The sequence below is a fragment of the Equus quagga genome, chromosome 14 (genome assembly GCF_021613505.1).
Source record: "Equus quagga isolate Etosha38 chromosome 14, UCLA_HA_Equagga_1.0, whole genome shotgun sequence".
NCBI classification, from domain to species: Eukaryota; Metazoa; Chordata; class Mammalia; order Perissodactyla; family Equidae; genus Equus; species Equus quagga.
In genome coordinates this window covers 94127975-94140984 of record NC_060280.1, presented here as the reverse complement: position 1 = coordinate 94140984, position 13010 = coordinate 94127975, and the positions used below count along the sequence as shown (strand labels likewise).

Below are 13010 nucleotides of genomic sequence, written 5' to 3'. Positions count from 1 at the left end.
AACCTGGCCCTGCCACTTGTGCCTGTGCATCCTCAGGCCAGTCGCTTGCCCTCTCTGGGCCTCAGTCTCTCCCTCCAAAACAGCATCAAGAGACATTGTATTTATTTTCGCCCCATGCTGTCGATGCCAGGGTTGCGTGTCCCCCGCGTGGGTGCAGGACAGGCACTCGACACAGCTTGTTGTCTGGCCTCCCTGGCCTTGGCGGCAACTGGGATCCAGGGCTGCGGCTGCAGAGGAAGCGCGCGCAGCGGGGAAGCCGGGAGCTCTCCTGGGCCGGTTCCCAGGCCGCGCAGCTGCATCCTCCCGGGTCGGCCCCAGCTGGGCCCGGCGCCCCGCCCGCGGGCGGCCAGGCGGCCCCATTCCCACGGAACCGAGGCTGCATCCGCGAGGCCCGCGGCGGGGTCTCCACCGAGCGGCTGCCTCACGCCCCACCCCCCAATTTACCTGCGACCCCGAAAGATTTATCTTCAAATAATTCAGATTCGGCCCACCTTGGCGGGGGGGGGGGGGTCAAGAATGGGCATTTTTTTAAGGGGCTTCCGGGGGATTCTGATGGCGAGCGTTCCCCGGGGTTGCACTTTAAGATACATGCTTTTGCCCAAATCCCGATTACCCAGCTGGGTAAACTGAGTCCCCAGGGAGGAGGGGCCTGGCCAGAGCCACCCGGTTGGTCTGTTCCTTTCTGGCTCTGTCTCCTTCTCCCTTCTCTCTGGTTCTCTCTGTTTTCGCCTCTAGGTCGGTCTCCTTCCGGTCCCTTCTTTGCAAGGGGCCCCCAGCCGGCCGCATCCCCCGCGCCCCCCGCATCCGGCCCCTCGGCGATTCCGGAGGAATCCCCCAGCCTCTTGGCCCCGCCCCTCCTGCGGGGTGGCTGCTCCCATTGGTTCCTTCGTACGCCGCTCCCCCTGCCATTGGCTGGGCGCACGCCCTCGGCCCGCCCCCTCCGGCTGGTCCTGTCCGCAGGGGCGGGGCCACGCGGTGGGCGTGGTCATGGTGGGCGTGGCCGAGCTCCGCCCCGCCCCGCCCGGTCCCAGTCGGCGGCGCGAGTCCCCGGCCGTCGCTACGGCCCCTGGAGGCTGCCGGACAGAACCCCGACGGCCCGACCGACGGCCGGCCCGAGAGCAGGTGAGCGAGCGGGGCCCGGCGCCCCCCAGCCGCCCTCGGTCTGCCTCTCCCGCCCCCGTGGCCCTGCACCCCCAGTCTGTCTGTGCTCCTGCCTCAGTTTCCCTCTCCCTCCGTCTCCCTGTCGCCCTCTTGCCGGGTGGCGTAGGGGGAGGCAGAGTGGGTGGCGTGGGGCTGTGCTCGGGACCAGCCCCCCGTCCCTGGGGGACTCTGATGGACTCTGCCCCCTTCGCGCTTCAGGGTGCCAGGTGCCAGGGCCGGATTCCAGGGTCGGGAGGGCGTTCCAGGTGGCGCGCGGCCCTGGCAGAGGCGCGGGGGTGGGCCTGAGGGAGGCATCTGGCCGGGCCAGGCGGCCGGGAGAGCCAGGGCCACCCAGGATGGCCACCCGGGCGCTCCCCAGGGGCCCGAAGGCCTGGCCTCAGTTTGGCCAGGTGCGAACTGGGCCGGTGGGCGCCGGGGTGATTGGCGGGTGACCTGACCCAGATCCGCGGGCATCGCCACCCCCGCTCCCGGGAGGCCGTCCTGGAGGAGGGGTGGCCCCAGCTGTGAACAGCCTCCGGGTTACTTCTGGTCCTACCTCAGCCCAGCTGGGGGGGGGGTGGTGAACGCCCTGGGCGCCCCCCACCCTGCCCCCCGGTGGGGTGAAGGCCGTTCAGCCCAGTGGTTGGGGACTTCAGACCTTGGAATGGGACAAACGTGGGTTCCTGTTCACCATGGGACCTCGAACAAGGCATTCGATTCTCGAAGCCTCGGTTTCCTGTGTGTAAAATGGGCAGGGACGTAACTCCCTGGGGCTGCTTCCAGGATCAAAGGCAGGCGTGTGGGACTCACCTGTCCCCTCCCTGCCCCCCTCCCCCTTCCCTCCCCCTCACTCGCTCTGCTGCAGCCACACGGGCCTCCACATTCCTCCAACCCGCCAGGCACAGTCCTGCCTCAGGGCCTTTGCACGGGCTGTTCCCTCTATGCCCAGCCAGGTCCACAGGCGCCAATTTTAAAACATAACATATTGCTTCGTGGGCCGGGCCGAGGGAACAAGGAGGCAAGGGCTGGGCGGCTGGGAGGGGCGGAGGAGGCGGGCAGGGACGCTGTACCTATGGAAACCAGAACAAAGAGCTGTCGCCAGCCACCAAACACCTGGGCTGCGCTGTTCTCACTGGCTGGCCAGGCGGCCTGGGACGCTGGTGGCGGGTGAGCGTCCAGACCCCCTGGGGGCGAGTGTGGGGGGCTCCGACCCTGCTCTGCAGGGGCACAGGGGGGGCCCAATCGAAGAGACTAGGCAGGCAGGTGCAGATTCGAGGCCCCACGGGGTCCCCTCCCGCTGTGTGGCCTTGGGTCAGTCAGCTGTCCCCTTATCTGAGGCCCCAGCCGCCGAGGGGCCTTTGGGTTGCTTGGCGATTCGATGTGAAGGGTTCAGGGGCCTCAGTGTCCCTGTCTGTCCACTGGGGCCGGGGGAGGGTGCCTGGGGACAGAACTCCAGCTGTTGTCATGGGAACGTCCCGCCCAGCCGCAGACGCTGGACAGTGACTCCCGCTGGCCCGGGTCAGCCCCAGGCGTGGGACAGAGTTGGGGTGGGGGGGGCCTGGAGACGCGGTCTGCGCACCTCCCCTGGGATCCCAGCCACCCGAGCTTGCCCCGAGGCACCCCTCACTGGGTCCTTGGGGTCCGCTAAGGCCCTGTCCTCCAGGCCTCAGTTTCCCTGGCTGGCCAGTGGGGCTCTTGGATGAGATCTCTGACTCTCTGGCCCTCTGGTGCTGGGAGGTCATTTATTCATTCAACAAACAGTTTTTGAGCACCTACTGTGAGCCACGCCTGGTGCAGGACCTGGCAGTGGCCAGGGCCGACCTGGTGCCCTCCCTCCCTCGGCTCACAGGATCGGGGGAGCCACGTTCCTCCAGAAAAACCCTTACGCTTAGTGGTGATTGCGTGCTGGTGGTGGAGGGACAGATGGATGAAGAAGGTAGTTGAGATGGGGGATCTGGGAGGCCCTCCTGAGGAGGCGACATTTCACATTCAGCCGAGGGCTGAGTGACGAGAAAGAGACAGTCATGTGGAGACCTGGGGGGAAGAGCATCCCAGGCAGAGGGCACAGCCCGTGCAAAGGCCCTGGGGCAGGCGTGTGGGAGGAGCAGTGAGGAGGCTGGAGCCGAGGGGCAGGGAGGGAGGAAAGAGGGCAGGGAGGGGACCGCGCAGGTCGTGCGGGGCCTTGTGGGCCACAGGAAGCACTGGCTTCTGCCCCAGGGAGGGGAGCCTGGAGGGCTGCCGGTGGAGGAGGGCAGGAAGGACTCAGGGCTCTTGGGCGCCCTCTGGTGGCGGCTGCGGCGAGGACAGACCGTGGGGTGAGGGCGGGAGCTGGGGACCAGGACAGAGGGCGTGGAGGTGAGCAGCGGATGGGGCCGTGACCCCTGTAGCTGCTGTGTCCCCTTCCTGCCCGGTGACCCTGGAGCCTCCATCCCTTTCTCTCAGTCGGAGGCGGGGCTGTCTCGTCCGCGGGGTCTCCCGACGTGTGTGTGGGGCCCCCCAGCCCCCCCGGAGCCCGACAGGCGGCCAGACCCTGCCCGTCCTTGGGGTGGCCCTCGGGGGCTCCGGGGAACCCAGTCTGAGAACCACTGGTGTCCCCCTGAGCCGGGCCCGCGGGTGCCCCCTCCCTCTTGCCACGTCTACATGGTCTGAGCGCCGGTGGACAAAGGGCTCGAGTTGGAGGCTCCGTTGGCGGAGGGCGTCGTGTGGGGACAAGGCCTGGGGGGGCGTTTGTCACGGCCGGTGGGGCCTGGAGGCCACCCTGGGCGCTGCCACCAGCGCTGAGCGAGCAGAGACGGGGCGGGGTGGGGGGGCCCATGCATTATTGATGCCCTTTGTGCGGGGCATGAAGAATTCATGCGGACGCGGCCCGGCTCCCGGGAGCCACTCGCTGTATTTTCTGGAATGTCGCCATTTAATAATTTTGTTGTTATTAAAAATGACAGACTGTGATCTTACAGTGAATAAGTGATATTGGAAACAAAGGTGTGGACTGTGACACGGCCGTGAAGAGGAGCGAGGCCCTGACAGAGCCGCACGTGGACGGACCTGAACCCACGACGCTCAGGGAGAGAAACAGACACAGGAGGCTTGTGGTTCTTTTTTTTTTCTTTTGAGGGAGATTGGCCCTGAGCTAACATCTGCTGCCAATCCTCTTCTTTTTTTTTGCTGAGGAAGACTGGCCCTGAGCTCACATTCGTGTCCGTCTTCCTCTGCTTTCTATGTGGGACGCCTACCACAGCATGGCGTGCCAAGCGGTGCCATGTCCACACCCGGGATCCGAACCTGCGAACCCCAGGCCACCGAAGCAGAATGTGCGCACCGGGCCGGCCCTACAGAAAGCTTGTGCTTCTTTTTATATGAAATATCCCAGAATAGATGAATCTGCAGAAACAGAAAGTAGCTCAGTGGGTGGAGGGGGGTGTGTGTGGCTGCTCATGGGGACAGGATTTCTCTTTGGGGTGATGGAACGTTCTGGAATTAGCAATGATCATTACCCAGCTCTGTGAATATATGAACAGCATTCAATTGTCCACTTTCAAAGGGCGAATTTTCTGGTCTGCGAATTATATTTCCATAAAAACTTATGAAAAAGCAAAGGTAATAATCCAAAATCATAACTTTCGGATTCTTTTATGACATTTTGCTGCGACCTCTGCTCTTGCTGCTCTTCCCACCCGGGGCATCTGTTTGGTGGAAACGGCGAGCATTTCTTCCCAACTCCGCGTTCGCGGACAGCAAGTTGGAAGCTTCAAATGGGCCATAGCGGGAGAATCTACACCACGGAAATTAGCGGACACCACAAATCAGGGCTTTGATTTATGATCTATTGATTGTCTAGCCCAGGGGTTGGCATATGTTTTCTATGAAGCCCCAGAGAGTAAATTTTTTTTTTTTTTTTTTTTTTGCTGAGGAAGATTGGCCCTGAGCTAACATCTGTTCCCATCTTCCTCCATCTTGCATGTGGGACACCACCACAGCATGGCTTGATGAGTGGTGCCATGTCTGCACCAGGATCCAAACTGGTAAACCCCGGGCCGCCGAAGTGGAGCATGTGAACTCAACCACTACACCACCGGCCAGTCCCAGAAAGCAAATATTTGTGGCGTGGCAAGCCCACCGTCTCTCTGGCAGCGGCCGTAGGCTCCATGTAAATGAACGCGTGTGGCCGTGTGCCAATAAAACTTTATTTACAAAAACAAGCCGGGGGCCGGAGTTGGCTAGCCGCTGGTGCCACTTAGGGGAATGTCCAGAATGAAAAGTAAACTTAAAAGTGCGCGTGTCTGCGGCGCTTTCCTTGTGAATGGCCCCGGCGCCTTGAGGAAATAGGCTCGTGCTCTTCGAAAACTCGTCTCCAATTCGGGAAAGAAGCTGCCCACGTGGCTGATGAACCCGAGTGGCATTCTCCTTGTCCTTGTCCCGCGTTGGTCTCGTTCACAGACAGGAGGACAGCGAATGACGTCTGTGTCAGAACCGCACTCGAGTGTCAGTGGCCACAGGGGTTGGCTCGTGACGTGAATCTGACAAAACTCACCTGGAACGTTCTGTGGGACTCAGTCGTCTGTGTGGAACTTACGGTAAAAAGCCCTGTGTCGTTTGTCACGTCTGTGAGCTGTGTGCACACAGGGTAAACCCAGGCGTGGTCGTATATGGGGACATGGGTTTTTTCTGGAAACCTGGTGGTTAGGAATTTTCGAGTGCGTGTCGAATGGGAGGCGGCAGTCACGGGATCCCCGAGGGGCAGCGAGGACCGTGGGAGGTGGGATGTCCTGCCCTGTTGCGTCCCCATCCCCCCACGCCCCTGGCAGCGGGCACAGCACGTGCAAAGGCCCGGAGGCCACCAGGTTGCAGGGAGAGCAAGGAGACGGTGAGGCTGGAGCCGAGTGAGTGAGCGAGCGGGAGACTGGAAGGAGGGGAGGTTGTCGATGTCACGAGAAGTTGGCCCCGGCTCCTGAGTTTGGGGCCTGGAGGGACTGGGAAGAACAAGGTCCATGGGGGCCGGGGCCATTTGCTGCCCAGGGGAGGCTCAGACACAGAGCTGCCCCGGGGCCTTTGCACTAGCCGTTCCCTCTGCCTGGCTCACGTTCCCCCAGAGCTTGTCCTTACACTCCCAGCTGGAGGGACGCCACCTCAGAGAGGACTTCCTGAGCGTCTCGGCCAAGGTCACCTGCTGTCCCTGGCTGTCACCCCCGCCCCCCCATTATCCTGTTTATTTCTGTGTTCACTGGCTTCTGGCGTCGCCTCCTTCCAGCAGGGGCGACACCGCCTCTTAGGGGCTTGTTTGGGAAATCCGGAGGGCTTTCTTGTCGCTTGTGACAATAACAGGATGTTCTGGCATCTGGGGGGGCAGGGACCGGGGACCCCAGGCATCCCACCACGCTCCGGGCCGCCCCTCGGCCCCCACGACTTCCTACGTCCCGCCAGAAACCTAGACCCACGAGGGGGCGTTCTGCCCGGTTTTAATTTCCAGTGAATATTCCCCAAATGCAAGTCCTGGGTGGACGGAGGGCGGATGGTGCTCTGCTTTGAGCAGAATGCGTCCCCGTTCCCGCGATGCCCCCAGGGACAAACCACCGAGCTCGACTTTTCCATTCGTTCAGACCCAGATGGAGACACGGAACGTGGAACATTCTAAACCCTCTTCCGGCTCAGTCTCCCTCAGATTATGAGCTTTATCACCATCTGAGACTTTTAGTTTATTTTTTTATTTTTATTTTTTTTTGCTGAGGAAGATTTGCCCTGAGCTAACATTGTGCTGATCATCCTCTGTTTTTTAGTACGTGGGCCGCCAGCACAGCATGGCCGCTAACAGGAACCGAACCCGGGCCCCTGAGGCGGAGGGCACTGAGCTTAAGCACCAGGCCGCCAGGGCCCGGCCTTGTGAATTTTATTTTTAAACTGGCAGGTGGAGGCAGACGACAGCGTCTGTGGATTCCACTTCAGGGAAACGGGGACACGCGGGTTAACAAGGTGGCCTGAGGTCTCGAAGGCTGGGATCCCTGGAGGGCAGGGTTACTGCTGTGTCCCCAGTGCCTGGGACACAGTTGGCGCTCCCTAAGCGTTCATCGAGCGACTGAATGAGTGTTCCCGCTGAGCCTCCGAAACTTTAGGGGGACTTTGTGGCTTGTGACGAGAGTGGGCTGTTCTGGCACTCGGTGGGCACGGACCCAGGACACTGGCCATCTGGTCCCCAGGCCCCTCCTGGCCGCCCGCCCTCGGGCCCGGGGAGCGTGGCCGCAGGAAGGAAGGCCCGGGTTTATTCTGGTCCTCAGGCCGCTCCCCTGGGACAGCTGTCATCCCCCTGGCTGGCCACTCGGATGGGGCGTTTCTGGCAGAACAATGGGACGGGGACGGGGACGGACCCAGGTGTCGCCAGGCAGCGGGGGGCTGGAGGGGCTAGGAGTGGGGTGGGGAGGGCGGCGCCGCGGGGGGCCCAGGCCCAGTGCCCCTCCTGGACCAACAGGCCCAACCTCAGGACTCGCAGGTGGGAATGCCAAGGCCCAGAGAGGGGCAGAGCCCTGCCTGGGGTCACACAGCAACCGAGACAGGCCCTTGGGGTCCAGGCGCCTGGGCCTCGTCGCCGGACTCAGGAGAAGGCCTTTTCCTCCCTGAGCCTCGGTTTGTCCCCCTGTAAACAGGGGAGACTGGACCCAGGGCCTCGAGGCCCCTCTTGATTCCGAGGTTTGCAGACATCCTTTCCCGCAGGCATTCAACAAACACTTACGGGGCGCCTGCTGTGTACCAGGCCCTGGGCTCCCCCTGGAGACATGGGGTGAACAGGGGGACCCAGCCCCTGCCAGCGCCGCTGGGCCAGGGACGGGGACACGGAAACCGGGGTGCTCAGGGTGGCGATAGAAGAGGCCCAGGGTGCCGTGGGAGCCCAGCTGGGGCATCTGGGAAGGCTTCCAGGAGGAGGTGACAACTTGAAGGATGAGCAGGAGTTGACGGGATGAGTAATGGGGGGCAGGGGAGTCCAGGTAGAGGAAATAGAATAGAATGTTCTAGAGAAACTGGTGGGAGGGCATCCGGGAACCAGCCCAACCCTGCTCGCAGCCCGGGGGGCCCTGGGGTTGGCCACAAACTTCTTCCCCAGGATCTGGTTAGAGCTGATCTTCCCCATTTTACAGATGGGGAAACTGAGGCATGGGGCATTATGTCGTTCGACCAGGCGGTCAGAGCCGGCAGCAGGCCCTAAGTATGGGGCTGGTTTTGTCGCGGGGGCAGCTCCTGGCCCCCCAAGACTCGGGGTGCTGGGGAGGCGTCAGGGGGGGAAGGCGGAGGGAGCGAGGTCTGCAGAGGCGGCAGGGGCAGGCAGTCACTGTGCTGCTGTGTGGCCTTGGGGAAGTGGCTCAGCCTCTCTGAGCCTGTGTAATTTCTTACTCAAAACAGGCAGCCGGCCCAATACCAGGGGAAGGGACGCAACGGGCACCTGCCGCCAGCTCAGGGCCGGCCACGCGGGGCTGAGTCCACAGCAGTCCTGGTCTGGCCCCGGCCACGGAGCCCCGGGGTCCGTGACTGGTGTGGGGGGCAGGGAAGGCTGGTCCAGTTACCCTTGTGGCCGCCCTGACCTCCGAGGACAGGCGAGAGGGTGGCCGAGGGTGGAGTCTGGGCTCATACAGAGACAGGCTTTGTGGGGGCTCCGGGGCGAGTGAGCGCCCGCGTGGCATTCCTGGCCCAGCCGGGCGGGGGTGGGGCTGGACTCTGACCAGGGCCTGGGCCAGGGTGGGGGCTGAGGGGCCTCGCTGTCAGTCTGGCTGTTCAGGGGTGGCTTCCTGGAGAAGGTGGTACCCAGGCTGAGCGAGGGATGAATATGCAAGGGGAAGAGGCAGGGGCTTAGGGGCTGGGGCTTTAGGGGGTGTGTAGGAGTTCACCAGGGAAGAGGCAGGGGCTTGGGGTCTAGGGTTTTGAGGGATGTGCAAGAGTTTACAAGGGAAGAGGCAGGGGCCCAAATGGGGAGGCCCTAGAGCCTGGGAGATCTGGAGACCACCATGCAGGAAGGATGAAAGGGGGTGGACGTGAGGAACAGACAGAGGGCCAGGCCTCTGAAGGCCTGCCCAGATTCCACCATTATACATTAATTCCTTTGACTTAGCCTTCTCTTTTTTTTTAAGAAACAAATTCCCTTAGGCCTCTTTGGGTCCCTCGTGTCCTCATCTCTTCAGCGTGGATGCTGTTTTGTCACGAGCTTCCCCGATGCGGTTTTCGCGCTCTGTGCTCCCACAGCTGCTCAGAGAGGGGGCCTCAGAGCAGGCGGCTCTTTTAGCCTGGGGTGCGCTCCCCCATGTTCTCCCCATCCCTCCCTCCAGGGGCCTCCTCACCCTGTGGGGGCGCCCCGCTGTGGCTCTGTCGCCTCCCCGATGGCGGCCCTCACCGCGCCTCCCTCCGCTCCGCCCCACCCGGGCACACAGTAGGTGCTTCACGGGAGCTGTGTGCCCCGGGCACGGTGTGACCTTCCCGGCGCCCAGAGCCTCCGGGCTGCCCTGAGACACCGAGTTGGTGAGGGAGGTGGCCGGATCCGCGCGGCCCAGAGGGCGTGTGCCCAGGACACGGACGGGGGACGCGGCGGGAGCCACCAGCGGTGGCGGCGGGGCCTGACGGGCGTGTGTCTTCCCTCCCGCAGGCCCGATGGACGCCTTCAGCACCAAGAGCCTGGCCCTGCAGGCGCAGAAGAAGCTGCTGGGCAAGGTGGCCTCGCGGGCGGTGGCGGTCGCGTTCCTGGACGACGCGAGCAGCGAGGTGCTGGACGAGCTGTACCGCGCCGCCAAGGAGTTCACGCGCAGCCGCAAGGAGGCGCAGAAGCTGGTCAAGAACCTGGTCAAGGTGGCCCTGAAGCTGGCCGTGCTGCTCCGCGGGGGCCAGCTGGGCGCCGACGAGCTGGCCCTGCTGCGCGGCTTCCGCCAGCGGGCGCGTCGCCTGGCCATGACGGCCGTCAGCTTCCACCAGGTGGACTTCACCTTCGACCGGCGCGTGCTGGCCGCCGGGCTGCTCGAGTGCCGGGATCTGCTGCACCAGGCGGCCGGCCGCCACCTCACCGCCAAGTCCCACGGCCGCATCAGCCACGTCTTCGGCCACCTGGCCGACGGCGACTTCCTGGCCGCGCTCTACGGGCCGGCCGAGCCCTACCGCTCGCACCGGCGCCGGCTCTGCGAGGGCCTCTCCAGGATGCTGGACGAGGGCAGCCTCTGAGCGCCCCCGGCGGGGAGGATGGGGTGCGCGCTTGTCTTTTTGGTCCTTTTGTCCCAGTCCACCCACTCTGTCCCAGGCCAGACCCCCCGCGGCCGGCGCCCCGTGCCCGCTCAGAGGGTGACAGACCGCTCCCCGCAGCCGCGTGAAGGACCACGTGCCTCCCCTCCTGCCCCCTCTCGATGGGGAGACGGACTTGGCGTGGGGACCTCTTGCGCACCTCGAGGCGGCCGTCTGAGCCGCGACAGGCGGTGGGGGACGCGTCTACACCCTCAGACCACCGATGGCTCTGAAATCGGGGCTGCCCCCTCACGGGGTCCCAGCTTTTTCGTCCTTTGGGCGGTGTCCTGGGGACTTGGAGGAGCGGGGGCGTCAGGGCCGAGCGGCACCCCCACAGACCCCTCGGTTGAATTCCTGACACAGCGCCTCCCGTGGGACCTGGCTTGGAAATAGCGTCACTGCCGAGGTTGTTTGCTGAGCGAGGTCATTGTGGAGCAGGGTGGGCCCCGATCCCGGGGGACTGGTGTCCTTATAAAAAGGGGACATTTGTGCCCGGACACAAACGAGAAGGGCGCACAGAGATGGAGGCAGGAGTCGGATGGATGCCCAGGAAGGTCAGCGACCCCCGGCGGGAACCGGCCCACCACCCCTTGATCTCCGACTTCAGCCTCGGGAACTGGAAGTGCACCCGCTTTGGCGGTTCCGGCCGCCCCGTCTGGGGTGCCCTGTCCGGTGGCCCCGGGAACAAGCACAGGCAGCCGGGCTGCGGGCTACGGGGGGCCCATTGGCGAGGACGCCTCCATTGGGTCCAGATTGCCACCCTGACTCCCACATGGAGTGGACCAACCCTCCACATGCGTGACTTGTGTTTGTCAGAAGGGGACATGGGTTGGAGAAGGTTAAAGGTCGCTGCAGGTCTGGCCACATTGGGGTCAGGATGGTTGTCCCGGGCACCCCGGGTGGAGGGGCAGCGGCGTCCCTGACTGTTTTGCACAGCTAGGTCTGCCGAGGGCAAAGGTCACTAACAGGAGGCCTGCCGTAGGCCTTATTAGGCGAGAAGCTGGCTTTGCTCCATCCCATCGGGTGTCCAAGACGTTTGGGGTCAGCTGCCAACCTGAAAACCGAGGCAGTTGCGGCTCCCCATCTAGAATTGGAGTTTCTCTCGAAAACTGGCTGGTGCTTGCACTGCCCGCCCGGGAGCCGCACAGAGCTGCCCTGTCCCTGCTTTGCCGCAGTCCCCACCGCTCCCTTTTGCCTCTCCCTGGCCTGCTGCGCCGGCTGGGAGATCCCGACCCCAGATTCAGGGCGGCCTGGCTGTGGTTTGGTTTCTGCTTCCCTGAAATAGCCAAAGGCTGTTGCGTGGGGGCCGGCTGTCCCTCCTCGGCCTCCCTTCTGGGCGAGTGTCCCCTCTCGTCTCCAGTCGTCGAGACGGCTCTGCAAACTCAAGCAGGGACGTGCGTCTTGATGACCGGGAAGCCCCAGATGCCACACTTTGCCCTCGGCTCTGCTGACTGACTCTGTCCACGCGTGTGGTCTCTGGACCTGGTCCCCACTGTGCTGTCCGGCCTGGCTTGGCTCTTTTCACAAATTTGAGATTGAATCTTAAAAAACCAAAGAGCATGACAGAACCCTTTAAATAAAGGCGCATCTCCCATTTGCTTCCTGTGGACGTGGCAGTTCACTCGCTTGGCACAGTCTGACGGTTTCCTTGCACCCTCCCAGGGTTTTGCCATTGAAATTGAGGTTGTGTGGAACGTCACATGCCCGTGGCTTCGGTGACAGGTTTGGTCTCCGCTCCGCCAGGATGGCAGCAGGCCCCCACGAGCATTCCGTTCAGCTCCTCATCATGTGCAAAGATCCTGGGGCCGGGGCGGCTTAGCTCTCGACATTATTTGAAAGCTACGTAAGGACGCATGCACGTGGCACGCAGGGGAACAGGGGAAAGCTTGTATGTCCCGAGATGCCCCCCCGTGTCCCAGCGCACCGCACCCACTCGCTCTGCATCCCTGACGACGCCTGGGGTTGGGAAGTGGTGATCCGGGCTGAGTGTGGGCCGTGTCCCACCGCCTGGGGCTGTGGGGGCCCCGGGCCATCCTAACCATCTCCTGGCCCCTGTTGAGACGCGCTGGGTCCGCTGAACCTCCAAGTCGGGAGTGGGAGAGGCTCCTGGCCCTCGGCGTTGTCCCCACGACCCCCACAGGTCCCCATACTCCCAGCCCTCGAGGCTGGGCTGTTCTTGGTCGAGTGACCCTCCTGTGGCCGCGCGCCCTTCACTCCTCCTCCCACAAGGTGGCACAGGCCACGTGTGCTCGCAGTTAAGGTGGCTGATGCTGTGCCCCCCATGCCCCAGGGCCGGGTCCCCCTGTTCCTAGACGGTCCTCCCTCCTGCTCACGCGCCTGGCCTGACACCGCTCTACACGGGCAGCCGCTGCGCGTGTGGACGGGGTGGGGGCCTTGCTCTGCTTCCTACGGGTGGAAGGAACCCCGACGCCCCCGGCCGCTTCTCCCCTGCCAGGTGGGGTCACAGGGGGACAGAGAGGCCTCCATCCTCCAACACGGCACTCCGAGGACGACCCCCCGCCCCACAGCACCGGGGCCCGGCAAAGGTCTCTTTCCCATTGTTTGCAGGTGCAAAGACGCGGTCAGAGGTCAGGCTGGGGGTCAAGCCGGGGGTCAGACTCCCAGGGCCC

At 63.7% G+C, this 13010-nt stretch overlaps 1 protein-coding gene across 4 annotated transcripts; it reads left to right on the top strand.

Annotated features, from left to right (window-relative positions):
* Positions 1-990: 990 nt before the first annotated feature.
* TNFAIP8L1 (TNF alpha induced protein 8 like 1) lies at positions 991-11977 on the top strand. Of its 4 annotated transcripts, none has more exons than XM_046684512.1 (2): positions 991-1122; positions 9758-11977. In XM_046684512.1, exon 2 carries the CDS (start codon positions 9763-9765, stop codon positions 10321-10323), a length of 561 nt encoding a protein of 186 aa, XP_046540468.1. In that variant the 5' UTR covers positions 991-1122; positions 9758-9762; the 3' UTR covers positions 10324-11977. The 4 variants fall into 4 exon arrangements, with proteins under 4 accessions (XP_046540468.1, XP_046540470.1, XP_046540469.1 ...); XM_046684514.1 differs by lacking the exon at positions 991-1122 and adding an exon at positions 2261-2307; XM_046684513.1 differs by lacking the exon at positions 991-1122 and adding an exon at positions 5318-5714.
* Positions 11978-13010: the final 1033 nt, after the last annotated feature.